This window comes from Python bivittatus, unplaced genomic scaffold (genome assembly GCF_059951505.1).
Source record: "Python bivittatus isolate LINGU-HERP-01145 unplaced genomic scaffold, Pbiv_v1 ctg000330_np1212, whole genome shotgun sequence".
In the NCBI taxonomy this organism is placed as follows: domain Eukaryota; kingdom Metazoa; phylum Chordata; class Lepidosauria; order Squamata; family Pythonidae; genus Python; species Python bivittatus.
The window spans coordinates 61,739,571-61,761,743 of record NW_028277058.1 but is presented as its reverse complement, the minus strand read 5'-3'; the positions used below and the strand labels follow the sequence as shown (position 1 = coordinate 61,761,743).

Below are 22,173 nucleotides of genomic sequence, written 5' to 3'. Positions count from 1 at the left end.
TCCATAATGAATGTAGGCAAGAAAGTAATTTATTTAAGTAATTCTAATGTTCATTAATTTCAACAAATCTCGGTATCAGATAAAAATAATTATCTGAATTATTTTTAAAATATTTTGATAACTATATTTGAGCATACAGATAGTCCCCTACTTGCGAACTTTCACCGATACGAACAAGATGGACTTGGAAGTCAGAACCGGAAGTTGGGCTGGAAGTCAGGAGAAGGCTCTCCTTCTCCCACCTTCCGTTTGCACTGGAGGTTTGCAATGGAGTTGGAGTTCCCAGAAAGAGTTAGTTTACATGGCGTGCTCCATCGCCAGGGTGGTGGCAGAGGACAGGGGAGTGGGGGCAGAGGTCTCCTGCCTTGCCCAGCAACGGAGCGCGCTGCGCCCCCTACCGGCTTGTCCCTTAGTCCAGAGAGCCACTGCCGCCTCTCCTGCCTCACTCACCTGGTGACACATTGGCAGCAGAAGATACGGGTCCTCTGCCCAGCCTCCTGCCTCCTCCTCCTCCTTTTTTTACTTTTTACTTGGTTGGACTTACGAACAAAATGGACTTACGAACAGCCTCTTGGAACGTAGCCTGTTCGTAAGTAGGGGACTATCTGTAATGGGTTTTGTATTTTGGAAACTAAGTATTTAAATGCATAAAATAAAATACAGAGACATACACAGTATTAATCCATATCTATGCATTTTATGCTTTTATTTTATGCTACAGAGAAGGGATCTGTAGGTTTCAGCAGCTTCTCAAAGGGGTGGCCTGGCACACAAGTTTAAGAACCCCTGCCTCGGCCTGACAACCGTCTAGACCAGTACCTGCTTTCTGCTCAAAGACGGGGGCGGTGGCCAGGGGCACGGACCTCATGTCAAAAGGCTTGTCTGAAGGCTCCAGCGTGTACTGGTGCAGGGCCTTTTCCATGCCAGGAATGGAGACTGTCAGACCTGCCAAACACAGGGAACACAGCGCTGAAGCCAGCAGGAGCTCAGAGGCACCTGCATGTGACTGATGCATGGGGGAACCCCGGGCATTGTTGCCCGGGCCAAGCCTTCGCAGATGCACCCACCATTGAAGATGTAAGCAGCATTCAAAGCCAGCTGCCTTTGCTGCAGCACGTTCAGGTAGAAGGTGGCTCGGTCCCGGACCTCATCGTCACTATCCATCACGCACCTGCGTTGAGGAGGAGGGGGAGGGGGAGGAAGCAAGAGGTGAAAGCTATGAGGCCAGCACCGGTCAGAAGCTTCTTGGTCGCCAAACAGGATCAGCTTTAAAATGTAACACACGGGCAGCCATTTTGCCTCCAAGGTGAAGGACTCAAAATGCACATGTATGCACACCTCTACCCCCCATCCTGAATCAGGACACGTTTTCCCTCCCTGGCCGCTCACGTATTTTGCTTTCTCCCACTACTGTTAGCAGTGCATAAGAGTCGATTCCCAGACTGCTGAAGATTCAGGAGATGGTTACAAAGACAGCCCAGGGCAAGTTTTCTGTTACCAGTGAAAAGACCAGCCTCCTGGCCAGATCATAGGAAGGCTGTCAGAGAATCAAAAGGCCATCCAAGTTAGTGGCCATCCCCACATCTTGTGGGAACGAATTCTGCAGGGTGATTCTGTGTTTTAAAAGTGTGTTCTTTTCATCAGCTTCAGTCCCTGTCCACTTTTCTCCACACGAGAAATGATTTTATAGACGTTGATCATGTTCTTACTCAGTTGCCTTCTTTTCAAGGTATATTCTAGTGAGCCCCTGAATCAACCTGGGTGCCTTTCTCTGCACTTTTTCCAGCTCTTATATTCTTTTTCAATGCAGCAGCCAGCTCTGTGCATAGTACACCGGATGGAGACTACCATCAATTTGTGTAAGACTTATAATTATATTGTCGGCTGTTTTATTTTCCATCCCTTTCTTAATGACCCCTGGCAGGGAACTGCCTTGTTTACAGCTGCCATGTACTGAATTTATGCCTTCTTTGACCTTTCCACTATGACCCAGACCTTCCTCCTGGTTTGTTACAGAAAGTTCAAACCCAATCAGTGTACCTGTGAAATTAGGATTTTTTGGCTCCAATTTAAGTGCATCACTTCAATCAAACTGCTTTTGCATTTGGTTGACTGTTTACCCAGTTTAAACTGGTCCTTCTGGAGCTCTTCACTGTCACTTTCAGTTTCCACCACCCTGAATAGTTTGGTATTGCCTGCAAACTTGGCCAGCTCACTGCTTAACCCAATTTCAAGACTGGGGAAACTTAGCTCAGTTCCCTTCCAGCCAGAGGCGTCAACTGGGGGTGGGTGGGTGGAGGTGTCAAGGGGGAAAAAATGATAAAAGCAGTGTCACACCTCAAGCTCCGCCTTTTGGTACCCTTGCGATACCAGCTTCACCTCATTCATTCATACTTCTGTTGCGCGAATACCAACCATCAGGTTGCAGGATACCTCACGCAACAGAAGTATGAATGAATGAGGTGGAGCGGGTATCGCAAGGGTGCAACTGGATCCCACAGATACCTCTATTTCCAGCAACTCCATTACAGGTAGTCCTCATTTTACAACCATTTGTTTAGTGACCGCTCAAAGTTACAACAGTGCTAAACAAAGGGATTTACAATTGGTCCTCACACTTACAACTGTCACAGCACCCCCGCGGTCACGCGATTGTGATCCACGTGCTTGGCAACCAGCTCGCACGTACAACGATTGCAGTGTCCTGGGTCACGTGATCACATTTGCAACCTTCCCATCTGGCTTCCGGCAAGCAAAATCAATGGGTAACAGTGTGATTTGCTTAACGGCCATGTGATTTGCTTAACGGTCACATGATTCGCTTAATGACCACTGCAAAAAAAGTCATAAAATCGGGCGCAATTCACTTAACCACCACCCTACTTAACGATTTTCCGGTCCCTATTGTGGTTGTTAAGCCAGGACTACCTGTACAACACTGTGTCTCTACCCCCTGTCCAAAGCACCCTTTTCACTTGGGATTTGAGTAACTGTGCATCTCTAGTTCCATGTGCATGGAAAGTTGGTCTGTAGTCCTTTAGGAATGAGGACAAGTGCTTTGCTCCTGCTGGCACAGCAACTCTATTGTTGGGACTCTGATGGCCTTCGGCAACTCAGTACCTTTAAAGAAGCCCTATCATTAGTGCGGACGATTCTTATTCTCTGTAAAAACTGAAGTGGGGCCTCAGCCACCCTCTGCTGAAATCACACACATGCTTTCAATCACGTAATTCAGCCCAGCCCAAACAAATGCCGAGAAAGACAAACATTTCCATGTATGGCTTCAGAGGCATTCCAGGTTATTCCTGTACTACCCAGCTTTAAGGAGCCAAAAAGAGACACAGTCAGTTTGGAAGAGCACCAAGTTTGAATTTTTTGGGGAGGGGGGCTTAGTGTTGAACTCACCTCTGCAAGAGCACCAAAATGCTGGGAAGCAGATTCTCATTCTGAGCTCCAAACTTTGCCAGGGCACTGACGGCAGCTGCAGGGGAAGGCAAAGTCTGCGGTCAGAGGCAAAGGTCACCTTGAAGGGGCCAGGGAGCAAGATTATCTCAAGGAGTTCTGAGACAAAGCAGAAGGACCATGGGTGTTTCTCCTAGGGCAGTGTTTCTCAACCGTGGCAACTTAGGATATGTGGACTTCAACTCCCAGAATTCCCTAGCCAGCAGGGCTGGCTGGGGAATTCTGGGAGTTGAAGTCCACACATCTTAAAGTTGCCAAGGTTGAGAAACACTGCCCTAGGGACTGAGCCCAGTGGATGAGCTGTTTCCTGCTTCTTGGTCTCAAAGCCTACCATCCCTCGCTACGGAGCTGCCGCGGAAGGAAGACGCCCCAACTCACCAGCCCGAACGGCTTCGTTTTCCAGCACCACCCGGTTGAAAATGAAGCGGATGTACTTGGAAGGGGAAGGGGTCCTGGGCCCCTCCTTGCCAAGCAGATGGAGGATCTTGGTGGCCAGCACTGTGTGCTCGCAGTCTTCTATGAACTCGCAGAGGTGGGCCAGGCCTGACTCTTTGCTTTCGGGGTTCTCTTCGATGATGCCAATGATGCAATCAACGATTGCTCGCTTGTATTCGAAGCCACCCTGCAGGAAGACAGAGGCACGTGCAGCAGGTGGCCTTGCTCAGGAGGTGGGTTCATTTCTGGCCTACCATCTGCCGTACACCACAGAAACACCTGCTAGAAGCACCTCAAGAATTTCCACATTGGCCGTAAGCTTGAATGCTTCAGACTGATTTTTAAGGCAGCTTCAGGCAAGGTGGATCTTCTTAATCAGAACTCTACCTTAATGGAAGTGGTTTCTTCTGCTTGGATTGGAAGCAGAAGGACTGACAAATTGACATGGGCACTCATGCCATTACAGGAAGATTTTAAATTATCTGAGTTTAGTCAGTTGGCTCACTTTGGGGCATGTCCTGCAGTCCAGACACATCTATATGTCTTTCCTTCATGAGTGCACTTGGTCCACCTAATCTGGAAGCCTTGAAAGACTTGAACGTAAAAGTAGTACATTTGGATGCTCGCACCCAGATGCAAAGACACGGAGAAAATATGATTTAAGAATAAAGTCCGCCACCTTCATTTTAAAGGTGTTTCTGACAGTTAAACATCAAATATAATTCTTTTAGCAAGATACCCTAGCAAAATATCAAGATGTAAAGCCACGTAAAGCCTCTCCAACATCCTAGACTTTTGTCAAAAACTAGGTTCTCCAGAAGGTGGGACTCCTCAACCCTCATTGCAAAAGGACGTCTGGTAGAGGATGTCTTTGGAATAGAGAAATGCTGAATCAAAATCATACAGTGTCAGCCTCCTTCTGTCAAGTGGCACACAAAAGGATTCGACCTTACAGAAGGACCCAGAAAGGCAACACGTTGCCTAAGTGGCTTCATCAGACTTTGCAACAAGTATGCTGGATACAATCCAACTGCGACTTGTCCCTTAGTCTGTTTTGCAAGAAAACATTGCCAGCAACCTTAACTTGCATCATCCACAGACAAGCAGTAAACTCTCTTCAAAATTTTCTTCTTGGGTCTCTAGGCTTGTCAGGTTTACAGCTTGCAAGCACATTGCAAGTCGTGGCCTAGATATCTGTTCCCCGCAACAGGGGCTGCAGGAGCCCGTAAGGCAGACAAGGGGACCTACGTCATCCCGAAGCATGTTGGAGAGGAAGGTCATCAGGACACTGTGTTTCCGTGGGTATTTCTGACATAGAGCACTGATGGCTTGGACGACCACCACCTGCAAGGCAACAGCAGTACAAAACTGAGTGAGGAGAGGTGGCTTCTTTGTTCCAGGCAATTTAAATAGCTTCTGGGAAAAGCCCATCTTGATGCAGGTCATCATGACAGGGTGGGAGCAGGGGCAGAGGAAAGTGACCTGGTATGATGGAGAGACGTGGACAGTAAACAAAGCAGAGCCCTTCTCTCTGATTGAGATGGGCCTCTCCTGGTTTAGAGCAAGAAAGGCATAGGTGGAAGGTGGGGAGAATGGTTACCAGTGCTAAAGGGGCATGGGGCATCTCCAGGAAACAGTACCCCAAAGCAGGCACTCCCTGCCTGGTCAGTGCCCCATTCTGCTTGAAGGGCGGGATTCTTACAGGGCACCAGCTGCCTTGAACCTGCTTGGGACTCTTCTATACTCTGGTTCCTAACTTCCTTGGCTTTCCGTATCAAACTCTGTGCACTCTTCTTCTAAATTCTGCAGACTCTGCTCCATACAACCTTGGCAGAGAACTGCCAGAACCCCATCCCAATCAATCTTGGCTGGCCAAAGAGGAGTCAGGAACAGGATGCCAGAAGGCTGACCTTAAACTCATCCGATATCTCGGACACAAAGGAAGAAATCTGTTTCATGAGCCGGTCCACGCTGCTCTCGCTGCCCGTCTTCAGCAGAGTGGTGATGGCGAGGGTGGCGATGCTCCGGTTGGAGTCGGTGATCAGGTTCTCGAGATCCAAATTGCAGGCCGTCACCGCTGATGGATGCTTCATGGCCACCTGAAAGAACAGCCAGAACTGCTTACAAGAATACTGTAAATAGGAAACCTGCAGCCCACAACTCAAAAAAAAAATATATATATATATAACCCAAGGAGAACTTTCTTCATGGTCAGCTGATCCATCAGCAGGAAATGCTGCCATTATGGGGAGAAAACCAAGCAATGTGGTCCTTGAGAGCCAACTGCTGATTTGTTCATTGGACCAGAGGGGACCAGATGAATGGTCTTCTCTTGCTGACTTTGGAGGAAACCCACAATTTGCAGAGGGTTGCTAGAAAGCAGGCCTGTGACTTCCCCTCATCCCAGCAACTTTAATTCAAGATCACAAAGAGGCAGAGAAATAATGAAAGGGATGGAGGTGGGATGTGAGTTGGTACAGGAAGACACATGAGAAGGGATAGGTACAAACAGGTAGGCAGGTGTGTGTGTGGTGCTTGGTGGAAAGACAACCAGCCAACCAGGTTGAAGGACAAGTCAACTGCTTAATCATTGGAACACAGGTGGTACATCCTGCTCCGCAGGATGCTGGGTGAAGCATTTGACCTGCAGCATGTCCATACTCTTCCCTCGGTTCTCAATCTCAATCAAGCTAGCCAATCTCTAGGCTTCACTGCTTTCAAGTAAATCTCCTGGGGTTCTCCCCACTTCCAGGCCTTGCTATGGGAAGCTGTCAATCAAACTCTGAACAATCTAAATAAGGACCGAGAAAGATTGACTCAAACTGGAGGACGGAAAATCTTCTGTATCTATTCTAAGTAGCTACAGCTGTCCTGTTATGTTTCCTTACAGTATGATGACAATGTATAACAAGTCAAATTTCCCCAACCGGGTGTCCTGTGGGCAACTGTGAGAAGTATAGTCTGAGGGCTCCAAGTTAGGAAAGTGTGATAGGAAGGACCCCAGTGGCCACAACAGGGGTCCCAGCAGGAAAGAGGAATGTGGAGGCAACACCCAAGGGAAATGGCGGTGGGGGGAGGCAGCAAACCCATCGAAGAAATCTGAGAAGCCCATCCATTGGTGATAGTTCTGCCCAGGATATAGGAGGCACCTCTGAAGCGTTCACCTTATTAAGTGTCCTGACAGCAGCATATCTCAAAACGGGCTTAGGAGAACTGCAGAAGAGCTGAAGCACTGAAAGGAAAAGAAATTGACCACATCATTTGAGGTTCACGTGATAGGAGAGGGGAAGGGATCAAGGTGGATGGGCATCTCATCCGTAGCTTATTTGTGACACAGCCAGGCTAAGGAATACACCCATTCTACGTTTCTGCCTAAACTTCTTAGGGTTTCAAACCAGCTACAAACCCAGGAGAGTAAAACTGGAAGACTCCTGACTTTAATTTTGCACGGCCATCGGTAGCCTTGCCCGCCAGGTACTCCTAAGTCAAGGGACTCCCTTGTTGTGCTCACCTGAGACGGCTGGGGCCAGTTCCCGGGCTGTGCAGTTTGGGAGATGGATAATGGCTGAGGCAGCCTCGTAAATAACCATTTCGTGCTTGTTCCGCAGACAGCTTTCGATGAAATCAAACAGTGGGTTGTCGTGCCTGCCAGCAAAACACACAGCTGATTTTATAGGTTGTGTGCAGGATGTTTATATCTAACCTAATAACACCACCTGGTTTAGACAAAACACATTCCCCATATTCCAGCTCTGAGGATGCAGTTTTTGCATTTCTCTTTTGAAAAGCCCAATCTCGTTGATTTCTCTGCTGGACCTCAAACTTTTGCCCGTGCCATCTTCACACTGCCATGAAACCAGTGGCCTTTATCATGCAGCCTAGATCCACTCCAGATGCTCTTCTGCAAACACTGCCAACCCCGAGATCTCTTTACCCCTCCTCAGACTCCTTCAGCAGCCGGCTGGCAATCCGGATCAGCATGCAGTAGGCAAACTGGGATTTCAATCCAGATCTGGTGAATTTATTCAGCATCTTGGAAACAGCAAGGCGGTCGCTCTTCCTAAGATGATAGAGCAAACCTAAAGCATGGTACTGCAAACAAGAGGAAAGAGGAGGGGAAACCATAAATCCATTTGGCCAAGATGCGTTTCTGCAAGCAAAGGTGCTTACTGGAACTTATATTAAAAGTGCATTAGTCAGCAACTAGGATCTGTCCCCATAAAGTCGAGATGATGCTCTGAGAAATTTAAATTCTCTGTGCAACTAATATCCTGACGAGAGAGCCAGTTTGGTGTCGTGGTTAAGGCATCAGGCTAGAAACTGGGAGACCGTGAGTTCTAGTCCCACCTGAAGACAGCCGGGTGACAATGACAAACCACTTCTGAAATCTTGCTAAGAAAACTGCAGGGATTTGTCCATGCAGTTGCCAGGAATCCATGCTGACTTGAGGGCGCACGTGTGTGCACACACACACACACAAATCCTGATGGCAGGATTTATGGAGCTACTTCCAAAATGTCCCTGAGAACTGGCAGTGAGCTGAAATTATATGCCCTACGGAGACGCTCCATCCATGGTGCATCACAATCTGGATAAAGATCTTTATTGAGCACGTGCAGACTGATATTTCTGGACCTTGCTTTGAACGCTCAAGAAAGGAGAAAGATAAGGCAGAAATTGAATTAAATAAATAGCCCCTTTTCCACTATCAGATTCAGCAGTTCTGGGTGTTTTACAAATTATAAAACATGCATAGGGACAGTCCCTGTGACTTGTTCTAGATGGCCTTGGGCTTCTCAAGGTTGTAGGACCCTTGGACAGCTGATCAGCAGTCTATCCCCTTGCTCATACCAAGCAGCAGAAGGAGAATTAGAAGAAGCCTTAAGAGCCGCCCAGCTGGAGAAGGGTTTGGGGAGAAGAAAGAGACTGCCAGATGGGTTCGTTTTTCCTGTGCTGAGGTGACTGGGTCAGTTCAAGGCCAGAGAAAGGTTGAAAGAGGCCTCAACAGGTGGCACCTTCTCACCCAGGCCTCCTGAGGGAGATCGACCTGGAACGCCTGAACACAGCTCCTCCACCCTTGCTTTTCCTCACTTGGTAATGGCAGCCCCCGTGATTCCTAGCAAATGTTGACCTGCGTGGGAATGGCGGGAGTTTGTGGACCAACAATTTGCAGGGCATCAGGTGAGGGAAGGTGTGCTGACAAAGAGATGGATCTGTTCCAGAGCTGGTCTCCAAAAGTGTTCCAACTTTTAGGGTGGGTATAGAAAGCTTCCCTGATCCCCTCTCTCCTCCATGGAATCCATACCTGCACCATGACATTGTCACTGGAAGCAGCTTCCTGGGCTTCATTGATCCATCGCTTGACCACATCATAGTTGACCTTCATCATATGCTGGAAAGGATGGCCAAGAATCAAGAATACTGGCTGTGGCTGTGACTCTAGTCAAAACTGCCCTTGAGTAATACCCATCCTGGATCGTTTTAATCAAATTAAATGCTTTTATGGAAGTTAAAGGACAAGATGGGCAGGAAGAACTCATCTGGAACTGGTTCTGTCTCCAGAGCAGGAGGACACTGTATCTAGCATCCAAAACAAGGGAAGTGCAAAAGCTACTATTTAAGGAACAGAATGTTCCAGGGAACACCAGACTGTTTGCTTCCAGACGACACTGATCCAGGGAGCCTAGGAGTGGATCTTACTCTCCAGAAGTAGAGGCATGCAATATTCTCATCTGAAGCAGGCACAGGATGGTGCCCCTGCTGGATCTAAAGCATCTTTGCTTGGTTTGACCCTAAATACTGCATGCTTCTATTTAGGATTTCGATTTATTTTGGAACCAGAAATAGCTTAAGGGATTCTGGATGTTATGGGTTTTTGAACATCTCTGTCCAAGACAGCAACTGCATATGCATCATCGGCTCCCAATCGGGATGTTTGGTGGTGGGGAAATCCATAGTTAGCATTCCATCCCATTCCTTATACAAAAATACTTGGGGACATGTGCAAGAAAATACTGATGTTCCTGTGGTGACCTTCCATCAACCCACTCCTTGGCCGCATATGCGAATCTGCACCTATTCAAAGATGCCTTTCCTGGAAACCAGCCATTCCAATGTAAATATCTGGCTATTTCATAATTTCTACCTAAGGTTTTATGTCTGCCCCTGCACCATAAATGCTCTTCAACATTAAAGAGAAGGTTGCTTTAGAAGGAAAAATGTTATCTCTCCCCACCAGCACCTGAAGCAAATGAAGAAAGTGCATATGGATACATAAATATTAATATTAGGGGTGTACAAAACGTTTGAGAGCCAGTTTGGTGTAGTGGCTAGAAAACAGGAAACTCTAAATTCTAGTCTTGCTTTGGGCCCGAAGCCAGCTGGGTGACTTTGGGCCAGTCCCTCTCTCTTAGCCCTAGGAAGAAGACAACGGCCAACTAATTTCAACACGTTGCCAAGAAAACTTCAGGAACTAGTCCAGGCAGCCACCAGGAGTCAACACTGACTTGAAGGTACGAAAACAAATACATAAAAAAAACAACCCCCCACACTTGCAGACGTTCAGCATTCTCCTCCAGCCTTCCAGTTTCCAACTAATAGGCTTTGCCTATGGCAGACAAAATAAGCAAGTGTTGGATGAATGGGAGAGAAATAAAAAGAAACAAAGAACCTAATTTTTGATTTAAATGTAATTTAATTTAATTAAATTTAAATAAATTATAAATTTAATAATAAATAAACAATTTTAATAAATAAATAAAAATAAATAAATTTCATTGATGGCCAAAGTTCTCACCTATGAGAGAGAGCCAAGGTTAAGATTTTTTCTTTTTTTTCTTTTTTGCAAAGGGTGGGAAAAAGCATTCAGGGAGATCCTAAGCTGGAAGAATCGGGTTACACAAACAATCAACCCACGTTTCTTTCAAGATTTGCTTTCTTCTGTTTCAGATTCCACAAAGCTGGGGATCCAAAGGGGGTTGGTGTTATAATTGGAATGAGAAATGAAGTGTACTAATCTTATGAAGGAGGAATCATTTCTGAGACTCCCACAAAACCCATCACTTTGGGATCAGACAACGTGAAGGGAGTTAAAAACACCAAGAGTCAGGCCTTTCCGATGGGCGGAAAAAGACGCAGAAGCTGCAGGGGCCTGGGAATCTGATCTCTCTGACCAGCTCTTGAGCACAATGATGACTCCAAGGAGGAGAGACCCCTGGCATTCTTCACTTACCAAGGATGATACCAAGGCAGAACTGGAAACACTGGGGACTTTATCCACAATGGCTTGCTTCATGTACCTTTCAATGGCCTGGAGCATTGTTCCCTGGGAAAACAAGGAGAATGGAGGTGAGACAGCCTTCCAACTGGCACATTTGCCAGAAATAAAAGAAGGCGGAATTGTATTCCCTTGGGGCTCTTTCGTACTCCACAAACAGAACTGAATATCTGGGCACAGATTATTAGCCATCTGATTTAAAAGATAAGTTTCTAGTTTCCTCATATTGGTGGAAATCAGCCCACAAACAGTGCCTCTAAGACAGTGTTTCTCAACCTTAGCAACTTTCAGATGGGTGGACTTCAACTCCCAGAATTTCCCAGCCAGCGTGCTGGCTGGGGAGTTCTGGGAGTTGAAGTCCACGCATCTTAAAGTTATCAAGGTTGAGAAACACAGTGCTGGCTGGGGAATTCTGGGGGTTGAAGTCCACCCATCTTAAAGTTGCTAAGGTTGAGAAACACTGCTCTAAACAATTCTAGCAGGTCACAATTCTACGATCTACATTTCTTCCCGCCATCACTGCTGCACCATCCATTTCATAGTCTCCGGCACCGATCTCTAAATATTATTGAATGTTCATTTTCAATATTTTTTTTTTTGAAAATAAAATCCAATGGATTTTTTCCCTTAAAATGTACCACTTGCAAAAATGTTTAAGACAGACAGATTTCGCTGCATTTTTTCCTGCAAATCTGCTTGGTTTACGGGCTGCAGCAGTGGGAGCTTAGAGATCAGACGACTTATTTGCAACACCTTCACCTTTGTTAAGCCACATACAAGCAACTGGTCTTTCTTGACAGCTACAGAGCACACAACATTTTAGCGACATTATCATGCCTAGAGAACACAGCCGCAAGTGAAATCTCGAGTAACCCAGCAAAAACACTGCAGGGAAAAACACAAGAGCGGTTTTCACGTATCTGAACGGGGCAGAATTGTTCAAAGGAAAAAGCAAGGGGTTGAAATAACAAGGAAGCAGATTTTGGGTGGACATCAGGAACAGGTTAACAATGGAACAGGCTATCTTGAGAATCGGGGGCCTCCCCTTCATTGGAAGTGTGCAAAGAGAGGTTGCACAACCCTCCGTTGGGGATGCTATGGAGCACATTACTGCACTGGGCAACAACTTGAATTAGACACTCTGGAAGGTCCCTTCCAACCATTAAGGTTTATGATTCTATGGCCACCTGTGTCCTGAATCCAACATATCCAGAAGATGCCGGTTTGGGGAAGACTTTAAGCTTGCCCAAAGTACCCATTAGTCTAAAAGAATCTGAAGCTAGGGGAAAGATTTCTGGACACCTCATTATTCAGCTGCTGTTAAAAATCTCCACCTTGAGCCAAGCGTTCCACAAACAGCCCTTCTTTTCATCACTCTCTTTCACAGCTGGAAAGTTCCATACTCACATCCGTGATCCGACAGAGCGCTCTAATCGCAGGGCCCCGGTAGACGTCTTCTTTCCCCGTCATATCTTTAGTTAGGCTAGAACAGATAAGGCAAGCCCGTGTTCACTTTGGTCACCCGGTGCCTCGGAGCTAGATTACCGCCATGCATCCTGCAAGGGGCTGCTCTAGAAGACAGCTTGGAGGTGCAGTTGGCACAAAACGCAGCCGGTAGACTTTTGCCCTGTGATCTTACTTGGTGACTTCTGGGATCCACTGCAGCAGTGTTGCCAACAGAAAATTAGAACTGTTACTCTAAAGCAGTGTTTCTCAACCTCAGCAACTTTAAGAGGTGTGGACTTCAACTCCCAGAATTCCCCAGCCAATTCTGGGAGTTGAAGTCCACACCTCTTAAAGTTGCTGAGGTTGAGAAACACTGCTCTAAAGTAGAGGTTAGGCACTGGAGTTGGTACACAGGCTGGATCCACATCCTCATGTTAGTGAACCCACTGATGTTGTGTGTGCGGGGTTGAAAATGGAGGGATATGCCCAACCACTCCTCTCCACTTCATCCTGCATGGAGTTCAGCCACCAGGCATCTTCCCCCGGGAGAAATGTGGACCGAAGCCACGGCAGTATTTTCTTTATTGCAAATGCTCATTTGCAGCGACCACCGTAAGTGGCTGACAGCATTACAATACGTCTAATACAGTACAGCAGATTAAAAATGATCAGAATTATCAGACTGATCATCATCATCATCATCATCAGGAGAAGTATCACGGACAGGAATTCAAAGAACGTCATAAAACCATTCATCTCAACTCGGGGACATCTCATCCTCGCCCACGAAATAATGCTGATGCACAATAATGTGGTATGGAACATTCTCAGCACAGGGAAAGGCTAAAGAGATAGTGCCCTTCAGCCTTGGCAAAGGCTAACGGCGATGGCTGAAGGAAGTATTCACCCCTGCTCTGGAGCCTGACTGTTTTCACCAAATGTTTGGGTCACCCACATTACATTTATTTAAGTTCAGCCTTCCCCAAGGTGGCAAGCTCTGAATGTACTGGACTACAATTCCCATGATCCACCTGATGCCTAGGGATGATGTGCCTGACTAGGAAGGGCTCTCTTAGACGCATCCTTTAACAAATGCCAGGCTTTTATCAGGGCGATGTCAGGTGTGCCAGCCCACACACTGTTTTGTAAATTTTCTGTTGGTTTAATTAATTTAATAATTAATATTAAAGTATTAATACAGGGGAAAGTGCTGCTTTACCGGGATGAATGGGGCTGCTTAGGAGATTTTTAAAATGTAAAGTCCGCCCAGGAGACCAAGGTGTGATTGCTATGTGCATTATGCAGGATAATTGGTTCTCCAGGAGACACCAAATGCTTGTTTCAACCTGCAGTAGCCTATCAATCATGTTACAGAATCAATTCTATCTAGACGATAGAACTGATTCTGTAACGTGACTGACAGGCTATGGGGGGGCAAGGAAATGAGTCACCCTTCCCAGATTCTTCATCCCACCTGAAACTCTGATGCCCCTAGCCACAGAATCAAAAGCAGATACCTGCTGGTGACAATGATAACGTCCTCTGAAATGTTGGCCATCTCTTTGATGGTAAGGTAACACATTCTTCTTAAGGTTTGCTGCGGAAAGACCACAATTAAAGCTGAATGTTCCAAGAGGTTGCTGAAACACTGCCATTGTACCCTTCCGGTCCAAAAGAAGACCTCTCTAGGGGCCTTAGAGTCATGTTTAAAAGATCTAAAATAGAAACTAATGAAAGAAGGCTATGAAATGAAATTTTTAAAAAATGAAAGAACTATGAAGTTCTCAGCAGAGTGTCCCCCAACTTAGGTTAATCCATGGACAATTAGAAGAACCATCTTTTGCTTGGGTTCAAAAGTGAGAGAGCGAGAGAGAGTGAGGACATTAGTGGCCTTTCCTGGGGCTTCATAGCAAGGCCACATTATCAAGGCAGCACTCAGCACATCTCAGTGGGGGAAGTGAGCTGTGTGTATAAGACAGATTTTTCAATAAAGACTGAAGCCCCTGGGGCAGGTCTGTAGGGAAGAAGGAAACTTTAAATAAACAACACCCTCAAGGACGCTGCACGCAGTCGACAGCCCAGGAAGAGGAAAACAATTACCCCAGCAAAGAAATAACTTACATCATTGGACTGAAATAATCTTGTCATTGCAAAGAAGGCTTCAGTGGCTTCCATTGTCCCAAAATGCTCACCCTAAAGAAGATGAACAATCAGCATTCACCGTGTGCTAAGGCAGTGGTTCTTCAGCTGTTTGATCCAATTACCCCTTTCGTGGTCTCAAATAATGTCATGATCCCACAAAACAACAAAACAGACTCTGTTGTTTTATGCAAGGGTCTTGGCTGTGGCAGTCCCAAACTGGATCCTCGACTCCCAAAGAAGCAATTACAAATTGCTCCATGACCCCTAGGATACGCCCAGATTATCCCCAGATTAAGAACCACTGTGGTAAGGAAATATGCATTGATCTTCAAGAACATTAGTGAAAAGGTAAAGATGACCTTGGGTCCGGTTCAGCTCCTGGTGATTTAATGGACATGTCTATGCAGGTGTTTCAGCTACAATATAGAAGTGGTTTCCAATTGCCTTCTTCTTCTGGGGTGAAGGAAGTCTCACTTACTTCCTAATGGGAATTCTGTAGGGTCTCCCATTCTAGTACTACCTAGGCCCCACCCTATTTAACTTTTGAGCCACACAAGACTGGCCAGGTATTCCTGAGGCTTACTTAAGAATCGGCTTTTCATCCCAAATCTCTTTCAGTTGGGTTCGGTTCAAGTGAATGGAGGCCAAGAAAAGCCTGTACTGCCTCGATGTGGTTTTCGGCTTCCTTGTCCTTGTTCCCACCCTAAATAGCGGAAACATCTACTCGTGGAGGAAAAGCCCCCTCCAAACCCAGGAGTAAGGAATGCAGACCAGGACATGAAAACAGACCTTTTCAATCATCAGCTTCAGCTTCTTTGAAAAAAATTAAAGCCATGACAGCAAGTTTTTCCCAGTATATCACTGACCCACTAAGCACTGGGAACTCTTATCAAGATGAGCAAGGCTGGGATGTGGGACATCCTGGGACAAGGGGACTCCGTTCTCTTTTGGGAACAGGGGCAAACCACCCCAGTTGCATCCAATTTTGTCCCTCTTCATTTCCAAGGAGCGACTGGACAGAAATAGCGGACTGGAGAGATGGACAAAATGAATGCAGATTCACAGCAAGGTCTGTTTGCATCAGGACTTCTCTGCACCCTCTTCCCAAGCACTGATCTTCCAGCAAGTCTGACCTTATTGGAAATGATACCCCCAAGGGTAAAAAAAACTTGGGGAGAGGAGAACCAGACTGCCCCATCCTTGTGCCCCCTCTTAAAATAGGAATGCTGTCCCAGTCCTAATTTCAGGGAGCCTGGCATAATTCCACAACCCAGAACTGTCACCTCCACCCCGCAAGCTGGCCCAGATGAAGAAGCCCAAGACCGCAGCTGTAATGCACGAAAACAATTGCATTTACCTGGTTCAGCAAGTAAAGGATCTTGGTAAGTATATGCAGACATCTCCTAGGATTTATGGGAGTCTCGTTAAAAATACGAGCCTGGATTGAAACAGAAAATAAAGACAGAGTGGTGCCAGACAGCTAGTTAACAGTAAATGCTACTTTGGATGTATGAACAGAAGCGTAGAGTCCAAATCACGGGAAGCCATTGTCCCTCCTTGCTGAGGCTTCTCTTGGAATCCTGGATCTGCTTCTGGACCCTGCTGTTTGAAAAGGCCATTGACAAACTGGAGCAAGGGCAGAGGAGGGCAGTCAAGGTGGTGAGGGGACTGGACGCCAAGTCCCCTGTGAAATAGTTAAAGGAGCCGAGGATGTTTAGCTTGCAGGAAAGAAGATTGGTTTTCAGATATCTAAAGGTTGGTTGTGTAGAGGGGGGAATGGATTTGTTCTTTTTTGCTGTACAGCAGTGTTTCTCAAGCTCAGCCACTTTAAGATGTGTGGACTTCAACTCCCAGAATTCCCCAGCCAGCATAGCTGGCTGGGGAATTCTGGGAGTTGAAGTCCACACATCTTAAAGTGGCTGAGCTTGAGAAACACTGCTCTGGAGGATAGGGCCAAAACCAATAGGTTGAAACTATAAGGAAATAGATTCAGCCTAGGTATCAGGAAGAACTTCCTGACGTGAAAAGCTATCAACCAATGGAATAGGTTGATGCATAAAGTGGCATGCCTTTAACAGAGGCTAGTGAGCCATCTCTTGGAAATGCTTCAACAGATCCTGCACCGAACAGGGGATTGGATTAAACGATCCCCGAGATCCCTTCCAACTCTAGAATTCTTAGAGAAGTTGAGAACTCTCATCCTGCAATCCCTCCTTCTCCAACCTGACGCTCTTCAGAAGTGGGTGGAGGTGATCAGTTTGGGGAAATGGGGCACATCACAAAACCACTCTTCCATCCAAACTGAAAAGCCCTATGATGCTCAGCCAACATGCCATGGGCAAGAAATATTTTATCTGGAGTGTTCAGGGAGGGAGGACTACCGCAGGGAAATGTTAGTCAGAAAAACCTGGAACAATTTAACTTCTCAATTTGGCAGTCAACAAAGAGTTGTTGCAACCTTGGCTGAGCCGTTTATCTCTTTCTCTCTGGTTTCACATTGTTCCATGAGCCTCTGGCCAAACAAAGGGACTTGGCATCAACTGTTCATCCCTGCTCCAAAATATTTTACTAGTTGCACAGATAAGCCAGCATGATCCCAATCATGCAGGGTTTCTAAAGTGCAATCCCCACTGAGAAAATTCTCTGCTATGCTCATCTGAACCACTGGTGATTTTATAACATCTCTGTGTCATTTTTAAAAAACTGGTTACTAAAAGTTTTTAACCTGTGTCTCATCACAAGGTTTCATGTCAAGATTGCAAGTGGCCATATCACGTACTATAAGTCATTAGTGGCAATGAACTAGACCAGTTCTATTTCAGACTGGACCATCATTCCTCACAGCCATTTCTCTATGTTTTCCAGTCCATGCTATCTGTATTTATTAATGAAAACATGGTGGCTGGGAGTAAGATTCCAGCAGGTGTCCTACATACAAATATGGTGGCTTCTTCTAGAACTGCCAACCCTGGTAACACATTCAAGGCATGAATCCAGAGCCAATGCTTGATTATGGTTTGAAGAAATGAAGTATGAGATTGGCCCCACCTCTGCTGACCTTCCGGAAGTCCCTTAAAACCTGGTGTCAACAGGTCTGGGGGTCACAAGGTAATGGTAATTTGATGAGGTGGCTCCATTGTTCATAATCTGATGCTCTCTCTTAGCCTTTTCATAATAATATTAATTTCTGTACTTTTTGAATGTTTTTAAAATTGTTTTTTACGGTCTGTTTGTATGCTGCCCAGAGTCATGTCATGTGAGATGGACAGCCATATAAATATGATAAATTAAAAAAAAAAAATAAAGTAAAAGACTCAGCCATACCTCCTGGAGGATTGCACTTTTTTCCAAATGCTGGAAAGGGTTGGACCCGCTACCTGAAGAAGAAAACACAAGGCTAGAAGACACCCCGTGAGACTAACATTTCAAACAAAGCGATTTGGGAAGTTCCCTTAGATCAGCATTTCTCAACCTTGGCAACTTTAAGATGGGTGGACTTCAACTCCCAGAATTCCCCAGGCAGCAATGCCAGATAATCCCCTCCCAGAAAAGGGCAATGGGTCCCATCGCCATGGATGCTCTTTTGCAATGTGAAAATGCACAAGAAAGAGGAGTTGTACATGACAGGGATGAGGCATAACAGGCATTCTTGGCATCGTGAATCTATTTCTTTTGAAGGTTTGAACTGGCTCTGGGGAAGTAGACGTATTATTTATTTGATTGATTCGTCTGTATGGCCCCCCCACTTGACATATTACTCTGGGTGGTAAACGTCAAATTAAAAGAATAAAAACATCACCAAAGAACCAAAGTCCACCATGCCTGAGACAGCATCCACATTCACACCAACAACTCCCAAGACCGGGCTTAGTTAACTTTCTAGGCCAATGCCTGAGGGAAGAGCAATTATTTTCGATGCCTTATGTGAGGTCAGCTGCATCAGAACCACACAACCATGGGCTGGGGGGGGGGGCGGGGGAAGGGGTGGTGTTCCACAGGCCAGGTGCTGCAGCAGAAAAGGCATGCACGCCTCCACCAGATGACACAGCTTCAAGGAAGGGATCCCGAGTGTGCCCATCATCTCAGATTTCATGGGAAAAGCAAAAATAATTGGAGATAGGTAGTCCTTCAAATAACCTGAACCTATGCCACGCAGGGCCTTATAGGTGACAAGCAGCACTGGCAGGAGACAGAGCAACTTATGGACAGTGGTGTTACACAGGTATGGTGTTACATGGATGTGTAACAGTGTGCCCATAACTATCCACATTGCCGCATTCTGGACCAGCTGCAGTTTCTAACTGGTCTTCAAAGGCAGCCCCACGTAGAGCATGTTGCAGCAGTCTACCCGCAAGGTGACCAAGACATGGGTGACGGTCTCTTGATCCAGGAATGGGCACTGCTGGTGCCCGAGATGTAAATCTCCAAAGCTCCTTAGTTACAGGTTCATCTTCAAGAAGAAGTGGAGAGTCCAAGAAGAATTTGGAGTCCAACTCCAAATTGCCCGCGAGTTCCACCTGGGGCAGTGCAACCCCATCCTGAACCAACGATGGAAAACCCCCAACCTGGAGGGCCCTGGAACCCACAGGCACTCGGTCTTGCTAGGCCCACATATCAAAAGCTATACTCCAGAGTGGTATCCCCGGAGCCGAGAAAGCCCGGGCCTTGAGAAAGCAGCTTAGAGACTAGATGAGGAAGTTAAAACTCTACACCCTGAAGTTCTCTATGCCTGGTCTGGACGCTTCAAAACCTTCTACTGGAATGGAGGGTTTCCTCTGCAGAAAAAATATCCCCAGAGGTTGAAGAAAATGTTTGACAGCTACTAAAAAAAAAACACCCTCAATGAAACTGGTACATGCCCTGAAGAGCCTGCAATCGAAACGGCTTACGATCTTTTGGAGGTTTGCAACAAAACAAAATCAAAATTAAATCCAGATATATTTAAAATAATGAAGAGCCACAATTAGAACAACAAGCACAAAATACCCTGAGTCCTTCTAAAAATAGAGGAACAATGCATGGAGAAACAAGAAGGGGGAAATGCTTAAAAAATGTACTAATGTTCAAAGCTACACAATTATTGTGGCTGCTACTTGTATAATCCCTTAAGACAATACAGCAGGAAGAGATTCTCTCCAGTTTAGCCTGATTGTTACCCATGGTTCCTTGTAATCATTTTGCTGCTCTAGATTATACAGTATGCATCTTTGAAAATATAAATACAATCTGCTCCTGCATTACACCAAATAGTTAAACACGAGGGTTTAGACTTATGTTTTTTCTAAGCATGAACATTCCTTTATATACTCCACATTGGAAGTCAAAGGAATGTGTTATTAGCAAAAGTGAGCTGACATCCTAATAGGACATTTGGTTTGTGAGGAAAAATGAAGTGAATGATTGCAAATGACCCATAAAGGGTGAAAAACTAGAGCGAGTAGATGAATTTGGGTACCTAGATACGGTGTTTTCAACAAAGAGTTCTCACTCGAGAGACAAATGACCAGGCTCAAATTATCTTACTTCAGATCCATAATGTGAAGACCTAGCTCTCTGGAGAGCCAGATCATCTTGAAGAAGATCCATCTATGAGGTTACTAGAGTCAATACCGATCAACATGAAGATCAAATTTCTTGAAAAGTCCATCATGTTGGGAAAAATGGAAGGACAGAGAAGAAGAGGACGATCAGCAGCAAGATAAAGGGATTCAGTTACAATGGTGATGAGTGCGCTGCTGGAAGACTTGAAGGGCCAGGTTGGGGAAGAATTCTCCTGGAGAAAAGCTATGTGGTTGCTAATCAACCAAAGTAGAGTCTTTACCAAAGATTGTGTTACATATAAAAATGAGAGTTCTATATGTCAGAGAAACATAAAAGGAAGTTGAATGTAGTGGCGATGGGGCATTTAAGCAGTGTCTATGGTAAAAGAAGAGAAGAATGAAATGGGGATGAGTGAATGTAGACTGGATTTATAATGATACTTTCACACTGGACCCTCTCTTTAGCATTGAAATGACAAATCTGATATGCAAATAAATAAATAGAGGGATTGAATTGCAAAATAAATATAGGAAGGAAGTGTGAAGGGGAAGATGGAGAAAATCACGGTTGGATCCTCAGAACCTCATCCTCAGAAAGGTAGAAGTGAAAAGTTTAATGAACAAAAGGCAACATATAAAGTGATATATGGACATGGAAGTAGTAAGGAGAGAAAAGCATGCAGTTATCATGAACAGGACTGCTGTAGATTAGTTCTAGCTATGGTTCCTTTTTTCTATTCCATACTTTTTATTCCTTTGCCCTATTGTTTCTGACTCCTTCTCTACATAATGTTGCTTTTCCTCAAAGGGAAAAGTATGTTAGGGATACAGGCTTGTCCCATTTTATTTATTTTACAGATTGTTAGCATTTGAATAGAATTTACCTTCCTTGGTGGGCCTATTTGAATATTCAGGAGTTTATTTATATGATGAAATACATCCTCTTATTCCAGAGTGTTATACTACAGAAGATGGATTTTCAGAAATTCCTCTTTGTCACCTTAGAGACAAGGCCAGAACCAATAGGTTGAAACTAAAGGAAACATATTCAGCCTCACTATAGCCTAGATATTGGGAGGAATTTCCTGAGGTTGAAACAAGTGTTTTATTTATTTATTTATTAAATTTGTATGCCGCCTATCTCCCCCAGTGTGTTCATATTAATAACTCTGCAACTCATACTTGTGCAAAGATGCAGACTAGTAGAATGGAGACTTACAAGAGAAAGCATTTTGCCATACCACATATGTCATATCACTATGAATTAATTCAGTAACATAACATACATTGTTGAAAAAAAGCTAGTAATACCTATGTAGGGACTCGGTATGCAGGTTCTTCCCTCAGGCAGTAACATGGTATCATTGCTGAAAAAAAGTGAATTCTATGGTAGGAATTATTATGGAGAAAACTGAAAATAAAACTGCCAACATGATAATTACCTTACATAAATGCAAGTTGCACACTCTAAATACTATACATACAGTTCTAGGCCCCGTACCTTAAAAAAAGATATTTTTGGCAAAAAGCAGATTAGCAAATTTGAGCAGAAAGACAACAGCATTGGGAAGCTTACAATAAAGACAGGCAAGTGGTAACAAGATAGCAACGTATAAAATATAAGAACTCAGAGGGAAATAGAATTTGGGACCATCGACTTAACCTGATGACAGGAGGGACCGTTTTCACACAACCCAGTGTTAATCTTTGGAATGTGCTGCCACTGGCCTGGCAAAGGCCATCAAGACTACACAGATCCACGGAAAATCATGGAGGAAGCAACGGATGCTTTGAGCTACCTCCAGAATCAGAGTCAGACCAGCTGCCGGGAGACATCAGTGAAAGGAATTGCCCTACCCCTAAACTGAAAAA

General features: G+C 45.3%; 1 protein-coding gene across 2 annotated transcripts in view; it reads right to left on the bottom strand.

The window, feature by feature from the left end:
- The window catches only part of COPG2 (coat protein complex I subunit gamma 2), a 30,220-nt gene that overhangs the window by 6,117 nt on the left and 1,930 nt on the right, over positions 1-22,173 (bottom strand). Inside the window, exons 1-17 of one of the 2 annotated variants that reach the window (XM_025175110.2) lie at positions 21,613-21,673; positions 18,086-18,138; positions 16,119-16,199; positions 14,741-14,812; positions 14,137-14,216; positions 12,581-12,656; positions 11,129-11,221; positions 9,203-9,289; positions 7,832-7,989; positions 7,409-7,542; positions 7,062-7,129; positions 5,808-5,996; positions 5,146-5,241; positions 3,841-4,084; positions 3,406-3,481; positions 1,068-1,171; positions 820-945 (exon numbers count right to left, since the gene is read on the bottom strand). In XM_025175110.2, coding sequence (XP_025030878.1) covers positions 820-945; positions 1,068-1,171; positions 3,406-3,481; positions 3,841-4,084; positions 5,146-5,241; positions 5,808-5,996; positions 7,062-7,129; positions 7,409-7,542; positions 7,832-7,989; positions 9,203-9,289; positions 11,129-11,221; positions 12,581-12,656; positions 14,137-14,216; positions 14,741-14,812; positions 16,119-16,199; positions 18,086-18,138; positions 21,613-21,658 — 1,783 coding nt within the window. In that variant the 5' untranslated portion in view covers positions 21,659-21,673. Of the gene's footprint in view, positions 1-819; positions 946-1,067; positions 1,172-3,405; positions 3,482-3,840; positions 4,085-5,145; positions 5,242-5,807; positions 5,997-7,061; positions 7,130-7,408; positions 7,543-7,831; positions 7,990-9,202; positions 9,290-11,128; positions 11,222-12,580; positions 12,657-14,136; positions 14,217-14,740; positions 14,813-16,118; positions 16,200-18,085; positions 18,139-21,612; positions 21,674-22,173 lie in introns of those variants that run through there. The other variant, XM_007441353.3, reaches the window with a different exon arrangement.